The sequence below is a fragment of the Piliocolobus tephrosceles genome, chromosome 11, assembly GCF_002776525.5.
Source record: "Piliocolobus tephrosceles isolate RC106 chromosome 11, ASM277652v3, whole genome shotgun sequence".
Classification (NCBI taxonomy): Eukaryota; Metazoa; Chordata; class Mammalia; order Primates; family Cercopithecidae; genus Piliocolobus; species Piliocolobus tephrosceles.
This window is the reverse complement of record NC_045444.1, coordinates 37,158,215-37,176,833: the sequence shown is the minus strand read 5'-3', so window position 1 is coordinate 37,176,833 and position 18,619 is coordinate 37,158,215. Positions and strand designations below refer to the sequence as shown.

The 18,619-nt window shown below is 36.5% G+C and overlaps 1 protein-coding gene across 8 annotated transcripts in view; it reads right to left on the bottom strand.

Annotated features, from left to right (window-relative positions):
* RIF1 (replication timing regulatory factor 1) overlaps positions 1 to 18,619 on the bottom strand; it is a 93,403-nt gene that overhangs the window by 33,383 nt on the left and 41,401 nt on the right. For 6 of the 8 annotated variants that reach the window (XR_002732651.3, XR_002732652.3, XM_023217444.2 and 3 more), the window contains 13 exons: positions 15,749 to 16,013; positions 14,260 to 14,302; positions 12,954 to 13,156; positions 11,989 to 12,088; positions 10,784 to 10,903; positions 9,514 to 9,665; positions 8,453 to 8,533; positions 8,313 to 8,367; positions 4,653 to 7,883; positions 2,636 to 2,782; positions 2,233 to 2,310; positions 2,028 to 2,143; positions 921 to 1,074 (listed from right to left, as the gene is read on the bottom strand). Coding sequence is in view for 6 of the 8 variants with exons in the window: in XM_023217444.2 (XP_023073212.2) it covers positions 921 to 1,074; positions 2,028 to 2,143; positions 2,233 to 2,310; positions 2,636 to 2,782; positions 4,653 to 7,883; positions 8,313 to 8,367; positions 8,453 to 8,533; positions 9,514 to 9,665; positions 10,784 to 10,903; positions 11,989 to 12,088; positions 12,954 to 13,156; positions 14,260 to 14,302; positions 15,749 to 16,013 (4,745 nt within the window). In the remaining 2 variants the exon portion in view is untranslated. The remainder of the gene's footprint in view (positions 1 to 920; positions 1,075 to 2,027; positions 2,144 to 2,232; positions 2,311 to 2,635; positions 2,783 to 4,652; positions 7,884 to 8,312; positions 8,368 to 8,452; positions 8,534 to 9,513; positions 9,666 to 10,783; positions 10,904 to 11,988; positions 12,089 to 12,953; positions 13,157 to 14,259; positions 14,303 to 15,748; positions 16,014 to 18,619) is intronic. The other 2 variants (XM_023217448.2, XM_023217449.2) reach the window with 1 other exon arrangement.

Sequence of the window (18,619 nt, the reverse complement as noted above, 5' to 3'; positions counted from 1 at the left end):
AAAAAAAAAAAAGAGAGAGAAAGAAACTGAATAAGAAAATACTTTAGAAACTAAATCTGTGAGACAGAAAATTACTAGTAGTTTTGGTTCTCTCTTATGAGTAACCGGTTAACAAACGTTTAGAAGATCACAAGTAAGTTAATATAAAATATTCTTGAAGGTATATTCAGAATATACAGAATACAGCAGAAGTCTTCAGTGGCTGGCAAACCCCAGGTCTAAGAATTCTGATTCACTGACATGATGCCCAAATGCTCTAATGAGTGTTTTGGATTTCCAGATTAGGGATGCTCAAATGTCAAGTAGCTGTATAATGCAAATATCCCAAAATCGAAATAAATCTGAAGTCCAAAACATTTCTGGCCCTAAGCAATTCAGATAAGGAATACTCAATCTGTACTGTCAATGGATAGAGGGTCTCTGAATGGGTTTCAGTAGTCTGTGAATCCTTCTGAAATTATACACAAAATATTCCGTATAGTTTTATAGCAGGCAAGAATCTTAGCTTTCATCATCATCTTGAAAAATGCCCAATGACCCAAAATGTTCATGTGCACAATACTGACAAAAAGGAAAGGGAAGAAAAATAAGTCACAAATGTGGTAGGCATCAAAATCAAAATACTGTGACCTACAAATTTGTGTGGTTTTGGTAGATATTTGGATTTGAACATCTAGGTTTTAGCAGTAGCAGCCATGGAATCAAATACCAAATGGTGGAAATGAAAGAGAGAAGGGGATGAACAGAATTCAAAGAGAAAACAATTTAAACATTTATCTGAGGTGCAATACATAAAGACAGTACAAAATAAATGAATCAATTTCCCTGTGCCATTATGAAGTGATCTTTTAACAAACTTCTGTAACTGTACTGCTACGTCATTTATTTATATACATCGTAGCTAACATCTAAGTTTTTACCTGCTGCTCATGATATATTCTGAGAGCCTTTTTTACATTGGACACTTTTGGAGAACGGATAGGAAGAGTTTTTATTTCAGATGCTGTAAGAGTACTCAAATCACCAATAGTTTTTATATTCTTAGCTCTAATGAGTTGTCCCAGGCCTCTTGCCCTAAACAAAACAGAAACAGGAAATTATAATTATACAATTTTACTTATATGCTATTTGCAAGGTTATCCAGTTGAATTTCCCCATTTAAGCTCAATCATAACTGAGGTTGGCCCACAGTGAAGACAGGCACATGTATGTGTAATTTAAAATAAAATTCGAATCTGATGTGTGTGTCTGGTATAAGCAATAGTACTGGAAACTGAATGAGTGTATTGCGTGCCTTGTGCTTTACATACATCTCTTTAATAGATAATTCTTAAGTATGCCTAATCACCTCCCCAACTTTAATCAGAAATGGACTTGGTATGTCTGACACATATTATTGAATCATTACATTCCTCAGAGAATTTTAAGAATACTTCATCTCCTATTGGAGATTATGCCATGACAGGGCAGCCTGATTAACAGAGAAACTACCTCAAGGCATCACAAACTACCTGAAACAATTCTTTTAATCAAGATAGAGTGAACGATCTACACGCAAGCATTTAAGTTTCCAAGACTTAAAACATCAAGGAAACAAACTTCTAATTAGAAACAAAACAAAACACCTGATCAACAGGTTTTATGTATGTGAGTCTCATGCTGCTTACACATGATGACTTAACAGCTATGTAGTTTTGGTGGTAATCTTTGTAAACTACATCCTATAAAGTAGAAATGATATCCATATTCCTCATAAGGTTTATATTTGGATTAAACAAGATAATGGATATAAGGGTTCAATGCAGCACCTGAAATATTATGCATACATCTTACTATATTAAGATAAATGTTTCTCATATTGCCTTATTTGGCCTACCTTCTCAATTGTATTTTTATTTCAAAAATAAAATGTGTGTGAGAGGAGTACATGCCAATTAATTCTAAACATGAGAACCAAGCATTCAAACAGTCCTCTTAAATAAAGTGGCATCTTGGAATATAACCAAGAAGCCTAAATAACCACTTACCACATGTTTGATGTAATCTGAGGTAAAATGATGTCAACTGGTGCCACACAGTTCACCAAAGCTGGGTAAACACTTTCTGTTGGGCATGGTATGGACTCTTTGGCCATTTCTGAAATCTTAGAATAAATTTCAGAGGCTGTTACACAGAGGTCAACTGACTGAACATGAAAATATAAAGTGACATGAAAACTAAAGCACTTCTTACTAAACACTTCTTTGAGCTCTTAAATTTAGGGCTACGTGATCCTGGGGACAGAAATCCTTTGGCTGAAGTGGTATTATGCTAGATAGAAGAAAGGAGAGAAAAAAACACTCAGAACCCTAGATGACTATAATTTTACAATTTTTACAACTTAGACTGCAATCATGTCTTTAAAATTTCAAAAAACATAAAAAGAGTAATCTACTACCTAATCAATTACTTGCAGGATCATTACTGCCTCTTACCACCTCTTCTCTTCCTTTCTGCTTACCGTGTAGTAAACAAAAGAATATATTTTAAACCAAGGAAGAAGTTTTTCAAATATGTAGTTCATTCTATGACACATCATGCACATGTAATTCTGTGTCTGTATAAGTATACGTACATTTTAAAGCCTATAGCTTACCTTAGATTGTGTAGTAGGAGAAGTTTTAACACTTTTTCCTATAGGAGAACTATTTGAAGAATGGGACCTAACAATAGAGCATCGTCTATCAATGTCATCCGCCAATCCTGCTTGGTATATTGGATCTGCAAAGGAGACACGGCGAACCTGAAAACACAGGTCAGGATTTTACTTAACAAAATTAACGTTTTTAAAAAATTACACCATACATTTTCATTATGAGGTTACCCAAAAATAGAATGTGGGTTCAGAAAAAAGTCAGCTGCACAGTTCCTAGCAACTGCCTTCACAGATCATATTAACTCAATACCACAATTCATTCTAATTTTCTATATGTTAAACTGTCTCTGCACAATACCAAAGATTGTGAAAAAGGTATAGTAGCAAAAACTGAACTATACCTTTTATGTGGCAGTTAGAAGTGTATGATCTGGATTCTATTAAGTTTATGGGATTACCAGATGAGAAAGAAGACTGATGTAAAAAGAGAAATAGGCCAGGTGCAGTGGCTCACGCCTGTAATCCCAGCACTTTGGGAGGCCAAGACAAGCGGATCAAGAGGTCAGGAGTCCAAGATCAGCCTGACCAACATGGTGAAACCTTCTCTCTACTAAAAATACAAAAATTAGCCGGGCTTAGTGGCGCATGCCTGTAATCCCAGCTACTCAAGAGGCTGAGGCAGGAGAATCCCTTGAACACGGGAGGCGGAGGCTGCAGTGAGCCGAGACCGTGCCACTGCACTACAGCCTGGGCGACAGAGTGAGACTCCATCTCAAAAAACAAACAAGCAAGCAACAAAACAAAACAAAAAACTTAATCTCTAGAATCTCAACAGAACAATTTTCAGTGGATCTTGCAAAGTTTATACACCATATGAATAACAGATTTTGAAGAAACTTTTTTTTTTTTTTTTTTGAGACAGAGTCTTGCTCTGTCGCCAGGCTGGAGCACAGTGGCACAATCTCAGCTCACTGCAACCTCTACGTCCTGTGTTGAAGCAATTCTCCTGCCTCAGCCTCTCAAGTAGCTGGAACTACAGCTGTGTGCCACCACGCCCAACTGATTTTTCTATTTTTAGTAGAGACAAAGTTTCTCCATGTTGGTCAGGCTGGTCCTGAACTCCCGACCCTCAGGTGATCCACCCGCCTTGGCCTCCCAAATCCCATGCCTGGGATTACAGGTGTGAGCCACTTAGCCCGGCCAAAGGAACATTTTCAAAGTATGTTCGTTGAAGGCAAAAAGCCAGGTGTCATGTCTATATATGCACGCTTGTATATATAAAATGTATCCTACAATGAATAGTAGGTTCAAGTTCAAAATTAAGGAATGCTAACATCATACCTTTACAGTACATCTATTTTGTTAAGTAGAAGACAAGTTGAGTTATGTAAATACATTTAACTTTTCCTATTTTTTAATTCATTCATTCAACAAACTATGTGAAAGGCACAGGGCCTGAAGCTAAAGCAGATATATATATAATCCAACTTTTCTAAAGTAAAAGATCTATAATTTAGCTGAGGAAATGTGGATAGAAATAACTATAAAAAAGATCACATCTACAAGCTGATGACGGCACATGAGACTTTTTAATTAGATATGGTCTGGAACATATATGTAAAATGTAAAACAGCATACTGTTCCAACACACGACAACTGCTAAATCTGCTTTATCAATGGCAGTGTTGCCTGCATTCTTAAATCTGTTTCCTCATATTATGGTATTGGGAGCCGAAAAGATGTTAGGAGCCTTATCAATTTTGCCAAAAGTGAACAATGTGCAAAGCTGCATAAAGATCTTTAGTGTTGTAAAATGAAAGACTTATCTAAAAAGCTTCAGTCTCCTTTTTTCAAAACCTTTTCTTCTACCTACCTTTTCCCCAGCAACCATTATGGTAAATAATCAAATGAGTGGCCATATAACAATAATATTTTGTCATTCACCAGAGGTCACTGTATGGCCAAAATATCCCAACCAAATACCGGGTTCCTTAATATTCAGCCTCATTCTCCTTACCTTGTTAACAGGTGATGAGATTTCATCTTCTTGGGATCTTTTTAGTCCTCTCTTTAAAATGCTCGTAGATGGAGAAGCCAAAGGAGACCAGACACAGCGTGTCTGCATGCCACTAGGACTGTCATTTGCTGACACAAGTGAAGGATCAAGTTCCCTTAGTTTTTGAGGAGATGCATTATTGTCTTCTATTATTAGTTCAGAGATAGCTGTTCCAGATGTAAGAGACTGTGATGGTTCCTCCACTTTCTCTGAAGTATGGTGATCTTCCTGTAAAATATCACTTTCCATTACCATTTGATTGCTATCTAATTTTTCTTCAGATTTACTACATTCAGTATTTGTTTCAGTTTTATTAGCATCAGTGAGTCCTTCTTCGGTGCTCATTTCAACTGTGTCACGAACAAAGTTTTCCACTTCTGCAGTCAACATTTTTGTTTCAGCTTCATCAGGCTTTGAGGTTTTGGTATTTATGCCCTCATTCTCTGTTTCACCATCATGGCCAGTTTCAGCCTTCACCTCGCCAATCTTCATTTCTTCATCATTTTTCATTTCTGTATTTGTTTCTTCAGATGAGTGTGGATCAGATACATCATTTCCTCCATCTAGTTCCCCAGCTGCTGTTTGTTCAGAAATCTCAGTTTGAGCATTCAATTTTACAGGTGTAGTATTATCAGAAAGACTAACATCTGAATTAAATTCCTCAGTTGCTACTTCTTTAGCATTCAGTTTAGCTGTGTCTGCTTCAGAGTCATCATTTCTTTTATTTTCTATTGCTGCTTCTTCAGAAATACCAGTTTTGGTTGTCTCTTGTTCATGGAAGCTAGCTTCATTTCCTACATCCAATTCCATCGTTTCTACTTTCTCTAGATTGGATTCTGTTATTTTACATGCATTTCCTTCAACAGTAACATTCTCTAGACTCGTTTCCATTTTGGGGGTTTCTTCTGGTTTTTCTTCTTTTGTCTCCAAAGATTCCTGTGAAACATTTCTCGAGTCACCTAAACATGGGCCAACAGTTTTAAAATTTTCATTAGGTGACTCTTGGCTTTCAAGAGACATTGCTTCACTAGAATCCACATCACAAGTTTCCTCTCCAAAGTTTACTGTTCCAGAAGGAAGAGATTCTTGCATAGTGCTTTCTTTTGATTTGGTTTCAGAAATAATTAATGAATCATTAATAGTATCATTATCCTCTTTGAGACCCAAATGAAAATTCACACTATGATGTTCATCTAAAAATTGTCCTTCAGAATATGGATTAGCTTGAGAAGTTTCTGACGTGCTTACAGCTGCTTGCACATCTGCCTTTTTTGTTTCACTAATCTCTACATCATTATTTTCTGTATTCTTTAACCCGAGTGACTTTTCCTGAGGTTGTGATTTTTCCCCACAGCAATCACAACCTTTAGATCTCCTCACTCTCCTACTTCTCTTGTGTTGGCATTCAAGTGTTTGAAACGTTTTTTCTGAAAGCAAAGAAACATCTGATGTCCCGATTTTTGAGGATTCTCCCAAACTACAATTATCAAAAGAGTCTCGCTTATGTAATCTCTTAATGGCATTTCTAGTCCTTAGATTTGATTCTGGCACAAGTAGACTTGTAAAGGAATATTCTGCATATTTGCTAGTTTCATTTTTTTCCTCACATGGATTTGGTAAATCATCAGGAACTTGCAATATTTCTGAAGTTACTGTAGAATCCTGACATATTACAGTACTACTTTCATCTTGTTTTTCGCAAATCTGAGGTTTTATGTTTACGTCTTCTCGGGAACTTGCTTTATAATCATGTGACTGATTTTCAGCTTTTATACATTCCTGTTTCACCACTTTCTCTTCTTGATCTTGAATGTCAACACTTTCGTTGCTTTTGTTTTTCCATTTTCCAGATCTCTTCTTCCTAGAACCTTCTTCTTTTGCCTCCGAACTATCAGATTCTGAGTTTTCAATGCTGGAAAGCAAACCCTGAGATGCTCTTCTTGTTTGATACCGTGTTCGGCCTCTGACTAGTTTCTCAGAGGACTTATCTATAACATCCTGGGTACCATCCCCCTCAGACTTAATGTTATCAGGGTCTGGCTTTTTTTTATTTTGTTCAGTTTCTGCATTAGCACTGGTTTCCCCAAGAGTCTTCTCATGTAAATTATTTCCTTTCTCAATTAAATTCTCCGGTACAGTTTGTTCAGAAATCAGTTTTTGTTTAGGTAAAACATCATCTTTTATATGCAACGGACTCTTCTGAAGAGGTTTTTCTTCTTCCTTACGTCGTTCCTTTTTTTGATGATTATTTTCTTTGTCTTGGCTTTCAGTGGTAGACTCTACTACTTCTGAACGTCGCCTTGACGACCGTCTAAGGGTTTTCTGATTTGGAGTTATCAGAACCAGACTATCCTCATTTACCAATTGATCTGTTGATATTACTACTGGGGGTGTATTTTCTTTGGATTCCAAATTAATTGCTACAGTTTTCTCCTCAACAGTACTAGTTTCCAGTAATACAGCATTTTCCATTGTTGCTGCTTTAAGCTTTGTATTGTCATGCTCCATTATAGACTCAGATAGATGAACCTGATTATCTGACACACATTCTGTTTGATTAAGCAAATCAGATGGGTTATTTTCTAAGACTACCATGTCTTCAATAGATTCCTCAGTATTTTTCTCCTGCTCAGATCTTATTAAGGGCTTAGACTTTTTATTCCCTGTTTGTTCAGCTTTACCAGCTCTCCGGCTTGATCTCTTAGTTCCATTCACTATTTTTTCAGAATCAGATTTTGAAAAACTCCCTTCTCTTTGCTTTGCTTTTGGTAGAAAATCTGTTTTAATCATGGTTTCCTGGTTATTTTTCACTGTAACAGTTGATGAAATATTATTCAACGGGGATGGACTAAAAGGTCTATTTTCTGAACCATCAAACTTCTCCAAAGTAATAAAGGTTTGCCTCCGACTTGTAGGGCATGGGGGAGTTCCAGAAACAGTGGCATTAGAAACTGAACTACTGCTGACAACGAAAGAATTTTCTGTACTAGATGCACATTCAGTTAATGTTTTCTTTGATGAAATTAAAGCTTTTTTCCTGTCATCATTATTACTGTTCGACATTTCTGGACTGGTTTTGCCAAGAGAACCACACTCGTTATTTGAAAGGGAGGCCTTTTCAAGATGTTCATCCATATCACGGTCTTCTGTGACATCTTGAGGAATGACAATGTCACTGTCCATTTGCTCCTCCTGCACAAAAATATATATATATATACACACACACAGATTAATAGCTGGCAAACGAGTTTGACTTTCTGGGAAAACTTTAGTTTAAAACTTCAGTAACCCAAAGATAATCACTGACATAATATATGGCAACTATTCCAAAGTTAGTGGTAGATACCTAATAGTTTGTGTTCCTAATAGTAAACATTCAAGAAAAGCCAAGTACATTTATTTTACACACACACACACACACACACACACGCACGCACAATGACTAGTGTCTGCTGATATTCTGCTAGTATCTGAATGGGAGTTAACAGGAAATCATACAATAAATCTACAATAAATCTTAAAATAAATAAATGGAAGACCTACAGACATTTCAGCAGTTTAACAGACTGTATAATAGAAGGGTAATTCTAAAAAGCCCAAAATATGAAATGTCAAACATACCGTAATCATCATCTTAGAATCTTCCTTTGGTTTTCTGGTTAAAGTAGGAATTTCCCTGAAATAAATATAAGAATATTGCTTTTATAATTATTTGACAATGAATAAAACAGATATAAAAGTTGGATGGCTTCTGTACTTACATAGACTCTTCCTGACTATACTGAGTAAATAAGGTATCCTGGGAAACATCCAGATTATTATACATGGCAGGAATATCACACCTGAAAAAAACTGTATATAAGTAACTTCAAAAAACGGATGATATCCTGACAATTAGCAATTAAACTTATGGCCAGGGATGGTGGCTCACGCCTGTAATCCCAGCACTTTGGAAGGCTGAGGTGGGCAAGCTGCTTGAGCTCAGGAGTTCAAGACCAGCATGGGCAACATGGCGAAATCCTATCTCTACAAAAAATAAAAAATTAGCTGGGCATGATGGCATGCATCTGTAGTCCCAGCTACTTGGGAGGTTGATGTGGAAGGATCACTTGAGCCTGGGAGACAGAGACTGCAGGGAGCAGAGATCATACCACTGCACTCCAGCCTGGGTAACAGAAAGAGACTCTGTCTCAAAAAAAATAAAATAAAACATAAAAAGAAAAGAAACTTACAATTCTACTAAATTGTTATAAAATCATAACCTAAATGTGTATTTCTCAGATATTCCATCAAAGTGTCTTCCCCTCCCAATCTATCTCAGAGAAGAAATTCAGTTTATAAATACTTGGTACATTACTAGGTTAGCTTTATACATTATGAAATGCATTTATGTACAGTATAACTTTTGGCATTAAAATTTAGTATATGTGGCCGGGTGTGGTGTCTCACGCCTGTAATCCCAGAACTTTTGGAGGCCGAGGTGGGCGGATCACAAGTTCAGGAGATCGAGACCATCCTGGCTAACATGGTAAAACCCCGTCTCTACTAAAAATACAAAAAAATTAGCCGGGCATGGTAGCATGTGCCTGTGGTACCAGCTACTCGGGAGGCTGAGGCAGGAGAATGGCGTGAACCCAGGAGGCAAAGCTCACAGTGAGCTGAGATCGCGCCACTGCACTCCAGCCTGGGCGACAGAGCAAAACTCTATCTCCAAAAAAAATTAGTACGCATATTTTAGCTCTAAACACAAAGTTATAGTTTTCTTGCATGAAAGATAAGCCTGAATATCAAATACCCAACTCAAGATATAAGGCCTACAAACCGCTTTGTTTTGAGAACTTCTTTTTGGTGCTCAGTTAATATTCTTTCCTTTGCATCTTTTCCTTGTGGAGGTATAAACACAAAGTCAGTAGACTTTTCCTCTTCCAAAAGAATTTCATTCTTTACTTTCAAAGATGAAGATTCAACTTTCAGCTGCAGATTTGAAAAAATAAGCAAAAGTACATTTTAGTTTCCAAATTATTTTCCAATATTTCTATCACTCTCTTCTAATGACACCATTTTTCAATAGTGATTATGAAGTTCATGATACTCATGATCAATAACAAATTAGTACAATGTTCCCCACTTTCTTTCTGCATCTAATAAATATTGAGAAAGTAGAAAATATTAAATCTCTTTACAAAGTAGGCAAGTCTGTGCTTAACTACAAAGTATGGACAAAACCATCTGTCAGGCCAGCATATGGAAATGAACTGATTTGGAGGGAGGAGAGTATATCTGCAGCTCTCAAGTTGAGGCAGGACTTAGTCAAGTGAAAGTCATCAATACAATATGCCCTACATACAGTTAACTTTGGTACTACAATGTTATCCTAATAAATGTTCATTGGAACCATTGCTTTAATTCTACTTATAGCTGCTACAAGAATGTGGCAGAGGTATTCTTAAAAAATAACACTTTTCTTTCATTTCACCAGGGCCATGGTCTCAAGATTCTAGAATAACCTTTACTGGAGGTCATGGAAGAGAGAACTGTTGTCTAAAAGTCAGTTAACTGGCAACTAGCATGATACTTAGTTCAGATTTGAGCTTAACATAGGTGTCTTATCTAGGCATTATTCATTTCTAATCAAAATATTAAGTTCTAAAATAACAATAATCCTAAACAAAAGTTCTAAAATATTTTCCTCTTGTGCTACCTATGTTAGTCATTCATAACTGTCTCATTCCATCTCGAGGGGGCTGCTGCCTGGAATAACTACATGTAACAGTTGCTAAGCATTACATAGAAACTTATCTTTCCTAATCAGGAATCATCACCCAAGGCTTCCAGGTCACCATGCTATCCTGGCATTGCTAAGCATTACACAGAAACTTTATCTTTCCTAACCAGGAATCATCACCTAAGGCTTCTATCCTGGCAGTCTTGCTATCCTGGCAGTCTTTCTAGACCAAATGCTCTCAATTCCCCTGCAATCCCAACCTTTATTTAGTCTTTTACAGTTTTTCCACCCAATTTTCAAAGTTGTATGTAAGTTACCATATACTTTATCTTTAAAAATTTGATTAAATATACTTTCGAAAACATACTTTGGCTGCTGGTTTCGTATTTTCTTTTTTATTCTTTGTTTGTGCCAAAAATGAATCTCTTTTTCCATTTGATTTTCTCTCCATGCCACTTATCTTCACATTTAATTGTGAATTTTCTGTCTGTTTTAATAAAAACGAAACAATTTCATTAAATACAACAGTAATATTTTGCTTTTCCTTTTCACATTTTAAAAATTCCTGCCCAATAAATAGTAATTGCAAATAATGTCAAAATTTTTCTAATTATTCAATCCTATAAAAATCGAAGAAAGGAAAGTCACTGTCTAATTCAATAATAGCAAATGGCTTTGGTGTCTCTTTTATACTAGCTGTTTAATATCACTCAATTCTATGAATTCTGAAAATGAGACATATCACATAACATAAAGTGAATTAAATTACTAGATTCAAACACTCTACCTGTAACTGAAAATATTTCTAAGAGAATATTCAAAGCCATAGAACTTTAAACATTAAACAACTGAGGGTTAATAAAGCATGTATGATAGAGCTATTTCCCCTCAACAGAATTTTACAGACGAAAATACCACTGAACTCTTTAACAAGTCTAAATTGTTAGTTATCTGGCAGAAAATTTTTACTTCAGCCAAAACCAAATGCGATACTTAGTTGGCTATAACAGTCTTTTTTCTCTGAAAGATTCTAAACAAAAACTACCTATACCCTAGCTGCTCCTGAACAGATAAAAAGTTTTCTAAGAACACTCCAGCTCACAAGTCCATAGTACCAGCGCCTTTAACTCCTAGATCTTCAGGCAGTAATCAAATATTATTAGCCAAAGACACTTTGCTCCTAATGCAATGTTGACAGCAAAGATGTGTTTTTCTGATAGGAGAAAATCAGTTTTTAAAAAATGAGAAAATGAACAGCAGCTCTGGCTTAGACATGACTTAGTAACCATTATTTCCAGTTTTTCCAAAGCAACGATTATGTATTTTACTCTTTGTGAACAGCACAGATGAGGTACCTGAGTTCAAAACAAATGATTAATGACAAGAATTAGAGATTATTTACATGAGAATCTCTAGTGAAAATCACAAAAGTAATTTTAGGCCACACAACTGACAAAATGGAAAAAGCCTATGTTACAAACCTCTTTTCTGTTCAGGTTCTACTTATTTATAACTTTCAACAAATAACTTAAATGTCCAAAAACAAATGAACAATAAAACCCCCCAACTTACTCCATCAGAATATGGTCCACTGGATTCCTCCATCATTTCAACAGTTTCCAAACCAGGCAACAGGAGCAGAAATTTTTGTTTGGCTTGCGTTAGTACTGGTCTTTAAAAAAGTACATAAAATATACATCTTAAGTCAAGTAGTACTGGTGAACACTGATGATCTGTTAATAACAGCACTTTAATTTTTAGAGCAGCAAAATACATCTTTATTTTTAAATAAAGACTGTTCCTTACTATGCATATATAAAACTGGGAGAAATTAGGCAGTTTTTGTATTTTTCCCTGTAGTTTTCTGAATTTCCAAATTTTTATCATGGAAAATTCCAATAAGAAGTAGAATATTACATAAAGTATTCATGTCTAGCTTTAATAATTGTCCAGGCAGGGCATGGTAGCTCACGCCTGTAATCCCGGCACTTTGGTGGGAGGCCGAGGTAGGCGGATCATGAGGTCAGGAGACCGAGACCATCCTGGCTAACACAGTGAAATCTTGTCTCTACTAAAAATACAAAAAATTAGCCAGGCATGGTGGCACACATCTGTAGTTCCAGCTACTCAGGAGGCTGAGGCAGGAGAATCACCTGAACCCGGGAGGCGGAGATTGCAGTGAGCCGAGATTGTGCCACTGCACTCCAGCCTGGGCGACAGAGTGAGACTCTATCTCAAAAAAAAAACAAAAAACAAAAAACAAAAACAAAAACGTTGTCCGTTTCCTGTCCTCCTTGTCTCTTTTATTAAGGATAATTTAAACTGCTTTTCTTGGTTCCTGAAATCAAGGTTATTCTAAGCACCTACGAAAAGGTGAAATAATATTTAATAATTATTGTGTATTCCAAATGTAATATTTCAACTAAGGAATCCTCTGTAACAATACCCCATAAGAAAAGATTAATTTAAACCAAAATATCAATTTACATGATCACAACAGAATAGTTAGTTGTATGTAAGTTTTGTTGTTAGCATACTTTAACTCTTCAGGATAAACCAACAGCGTCACTTTAGCAAATGTGGCATTCCAGAACTGAGCACTCTGTTTTCGAATCTGTTTATTCTTGTGCAGAAATATTATGCATAATAGTGGGGAGAGTTGTTCAAGAAGTTCACTGTCATAAGTTCCGGTGTAGTTGAATTGTAGGCAAGCAATAATTTCTCCCAGTAGCTTTTCTAACTAGGAAAAAGGAAAAAATAAAAGCAAAAAATATACTAAACATTAACTCACAGAATGTGTGTTGCTATTTCAGTTTTTAAAATAAAGATAATTTCAAGCTAACCCCCATTGTTGCCTTAAATATTTATCACTCTTTATAACTCGACAAATTATCAGGTGAATTTGCTTTGGTTATTAATATTACAGTTCAATTTTGAACTTATTTTCTATTAACAAAAGAAATTATGTTTTTGTAATAATTATAACAAGACAAATAGTTGCCTACACATGTTCACCTAGAAACTTTGGGTCCAATTGCCATGATATATAAAGGGATAAGCTAAGAGTTGATTAACTAGGCTGGGCTCAGTGGTTCACGCCTGTAATCCCAGCACTTTGGGAGGCCAAAGCAGGTAGATTGCTTAAGCTCAGGAGTTTGCGACCAGCCTGGACAACATGGCAAAACCCTGCCTCTAAAAAAATACAAAAATTATCCAGGAGCAGTGGTGTATGCCTGTAGTCCTAGCTACTTAGTAGGCTATGGTGAGAGAATCACCTTGAGCCCAGGAGGGCAGGGGTGTGGTAAGCCATGATCATGACACTGCACTCCCACCTGGGTGGGATTTTGTCTCCAAAAAAAAGAAAAAACAAAACAAAACAAAACCTGTAAATGTGTTCATATAGTGTTATTAAATATCCATTAAAAATGAAGAACAGGCCAAGCATGGTGGCTCACACCTATAATCTCAGCACTTTGGGAAGCCGAGGCAGGCAGATCACTTGAGGTCAGGAGTTCGAGACAAGCCTGCCCAAAATGGTGAAACCCTGTCTCTACTAAATATACAAAAAATTAGTTGGGCTTGGTAGCATGTGCCTATAGCCCCAGCTACTCAGGAGGCTGAGGTGGCAGAATCACTTGATCCCAGGAGTTGGAGGCAGCAGTGAGCCAGGATCCTGCCACTGCACTCCAGCTTGAGTGACAAGAGTGAAACTCTGTCTCCAGGAAGGAAAAAAAAAGAAAGAATAACCCCTTTAAAAATCAGAATTATGTTTAAGAAAATTATCTAAACCCTATCATTTTCTCATCATGAAAGTATGGTGTATGGACAATTGTCTATTTTTACCTTGTTGTTCAGACAACTATATACTTTAGGAACTTCATCAAGCCTAGGAAGGAAAACACATAAAATAGAATACCATTTATATTTCTGCAAGTTAACACTGTACTATCTATCAAGCTAATCCTAAGAAAAAGGTAATAAAGACATAGTAAATATAAATTGATATAAAAAGGTGCCCAAAGGCTTTACAAGTAAAAAAAACTCAAATGCTAAATATTAAGCATAAAACCATCCCATCTTTGAAAAATGAATCACAGATAATATCTACAATAAGCCTCAAAGTAATAATCATATTAACTGCTTGTTTCTGTACATTTCTTTTAGGCATTATTTTTAATGTAATATAGACTTAAAGATTTGCAAAGAAAAGTTCACGGATTTGGGGGTTGTACTTTATAAAATCTGTTCCAAAAACATTCTCTGTTAATTTATGAAACATAAACTGTCTTATGATTGAACCACACAAGCTTACTGTAAAGAATATTGATGAATCCTTTCAAAATGCTTGTACAAGTTTGTTACCGGGGCTTTTTTTTTTTCTTTCAGGTTTTAAGGCACTGCTTGCTTCGATTCAAATAAAGGGTGATGCAAAACTAATTCAGTTTTTTGGAGAGCAATTCAGAAACATAAATGTGTATGCCCTTTGAACCAACATTTTTACTAATTTTCTACAGAAATAGTGGCAAATGTGGGCAATGATTTACGTATAATGTTCAACTGTTATGAGGGAAAACACTAGAAAAACATGGATGTCCACCAGTCACAAATTGGGTAAAAAGTTTAACAGAATCACATGTAGACATTTTTAAAAATGAGATTTTCGTGTACATGGTACAGAGATAGCCATCCTTCAGTATCCATAGGGGATTAGCTGGCTGTGGTGGTGGCTAATTCCAGGACCACCCTCCTGCCAGGATACCAAAATCCATGGATGTTCAACACCCTAATATAAAACAAGTTGTATTTGCATGTAACCTAAACACATCCTCCCAGGTTTTAAATCATCTCTAGATTCCTTATAATATCTAACACAATGTAAATAATTGTCATATTGTATTTATTTGCATTATTTTTCTTTTTAATTTTTCCAAATATTTTCGATCCAGGGTTGAATCCATGAATGCAGAACCCATGGATACAAACAGCCAACTGTATTAGGTGCATACCATATAATTAACTGCAAAACAGCATGTCAAGTAGGCTTTCCTATCATGCATTTAATAGGTATGCTTGTTTGCATAAACAATTCTGAAAAGATAAGCATTGAAAAGGAAAGGGAAAGGAAAGTAACAGGCAAAACAGAAAGACTTCCAATTTCTCTTTCATATTTCTATACTACTTGAACTCTCTTTTTAACAAAAGTGTAGTTTATTACCCTCTCCACAAAATTGTCAACTACCATCTACAACACAGCTGATTAAAAAGTAAAAGTTGCGACCTATATTTAAATTGTATACATTTAATTCAAAGCTACTTAGCCCAAAATACTTACTTTGAGTTTTCATAAAATAATGCCAAAGGTCTTGTTAAAGTTGCAAATATTTTTCGGATCATAGAAGGCAAAGAAATATGTACAAGTACACTGGAAATAATGCTGGTGATTGAATCGCCAATAGTGAAGAGGGTATCGGAATGTGCTTCCTTGAAGCTCAGAGTGTGGAAAGAATAGATCACTTTCACAATAAGTTTAAATAAAGAAGTCAATTTCCCTAGGGGCTCATTCTTCTTTTTGGACCAGTCTGAAGGTCTCTGTGGTGCTAAAAACAAAAATTGAATTAAAAACTCAAGTAAATTGAAAATAGGGTCACTGTCCACTTTTACAATGTATAGCTCACATTTAAATGGTAGATACATCAGCTGGGCACGGTGGCTCACGCCTGTAATCCTAGCACTTTGGGAGGCCGAGGCGGGCGGATCACAAGGTCAGAGATCGAGACCATCCTAGCTAACACGGTGAAACCCTATCTCTACTAAAAATACAAAAAAAATTAGCAGGGCATGGTGGCGGGCGCCTACAGTCCCGGCTACTCGGGAGGCTGAGGCAGGAGAATGGCATGAACCTAGAGGCGGAGCTTGCAGTGAGCTGAGATCGCGCTACTGCACTCCAGCCTGGGCGACAGAGCGAGACTCTATCTCAAAAACAAAAACAAACAAAGTTAGATACATCAAATACATGTCCGTTTGTTGACTAACACCCCAAACAAATCATAACATAATGTACCATTAATGGATAAGTATCACTAGAACATTATCTTTACAAATGAGAATGGGAGATGAAAACTACTTGGCGGATCATGAATATGAATTTCAGAAAAACAAGTCCATTTTTTCTTAGGAATTATAAAATGCATCTCAAACTTTTATTTTACATTTCATAAAATTTCAACAACTAATATGCAAGAAAGTACTGAATTATGTAAGATAGGTTCCAAATTTAAATTTTAAAAGTTAGTTTTAAAAACAAAAAATTTCCACCAAGAATGACGGACCATTTCCTTGCTCATCTATAGTACATTGATCCCTACAAATAACACTGAACAAGTCAGAGATGCAAAGCCAAGAAAGAATGCAGTAAGTCTACTGCCTGTTTCCTAGATTTAAAGAAAAATATTTGTCCTAAAAGTACTGTCTGTCTTTTTTAAGCTCCGCCTCCCGGGTTCACGCCATTCTCCTGCCTCGGCCGGCCTCCCAAGTAGCTGGGACTACAGGCGCCCGCCACCTCGCCCGGCTAGTTTTTTTGTATTTTTTAGTAGAGACGGGGTTTCACCATGTTAGCCAGCATGGTCTCGATCTCCTGACCTCGTGATCCGCCCGTCTACAAGTACTGTCTTTCTTTTGTACCTTTAATCCCTCTGTAAACATCTACCTAGAAGAATAAACCCACATAGCTCTTGCCCAAAAAATATACCCATTCCAAAATTACTTGTTTCTCTCAATCAAACCGTTCTTTTAAGGAACGAGATCTCAAATTTAACAGAAAAATGAATGCTTCTAAATTAAAATTAATCTCATATGGTAACATGAAAAACAAATGTTGCTACTAAAAGGAAGTTAATCTTTCTCCTTGGAATCAATTTCTCAGACATTAATGTACATTGAAAAACTATATCCAGATATCCCCTGACAGAATGTTGAGGTGAGGTGACAGGCATATGTCAGGAGACTGGTTATATACAAGTGAATGATCAAGTTGTAAATACATTGAGGGTAAGAAAAACCAGGTTTCTCACTATTAGAGACAATAGAGACAAATACAGAAAGAGGAATAGCATAATCCATGTTATATTAGATGGTAAATGAAAGTGTATCTAGAGAAACAATTGTGCCACAGTAAGTAGTAATTAACCTTGCAGTGGAAAACCTGGCAGATGCCATCCTCAAACAAACAGGAAGTGTTAACATCACCAGTAATGGGAAAATAATAAATTGAAAAAGAACTACAGCATTATTTCTGTGGCACTCTGGTAAAGAAATGAATGGACCCTGAATCTAATCTTAAAGAAATATGATAATCCCAGATTGAAAGACTCTAAGAAAGTAAAATTGCTTTTTTTTTTTTTTTTTTTGAGACGGAGTGTAGCTCTGTTGCCTAGGCTGGAGTGCAGTGGCATGATCTCAGTTCACTGTAACCTCTGCCTCCTGGGTTCAGGAGATTCTCCTGCCTCAGACTCCCAAGTAGCTGGGACTACAGGTGCGCACCATTCCTCACTCATTTTTGTATTTTTAGTAGAGACAGGTTGTCGCCCTATTGACAAGGCTGGTCTAGAACTCCTGACCTCAAGTGATCCACCCACCTTGGCCTCTCAAAGTGCTGGGATTACAGGCGTGAGCCACTGCACCCGGCCTAAAGTTGCTTTTTGAAGGACACAAAAGACAAGACTGAGGAACTGTTCCAGGTTGTCAACTTGCCTAAAACTATACCTTCAAATGGTTTGGAGGGGGGAAAAGAATAAAATGTATATTCTGGGGGGAGGGCGGAGCAGATAAGATAAATGCAATAAACCGTTAACTGAGGAACCCGAGTAAATGAATACGAAGTTTCCACGTAAACTCTCGCAATATTTCTCTAAATTTGAAATCATCACAATATAAGTCACCAAAAAAATCCCAAGGCAATCCTGATAATAACAATTTGCTTTCAGTTAGTCTTAATATTGCTTCCTCTTCTCAACTACTTTTAAAAATCTCCCCATTACCCAAATTTTACAGCAAGAGGAACTCTGGCTCTGTTTTGCATGGACATGGAGTGGAAAAGACATTTGTAACTGTGGGCTTACAGTTCCTGAATTGGATATTCGGTTAAATCTAATTTCAGAAGTACCAACACAGGTAAAATTATGTCTCTATGAAACTTCGGTGGCTT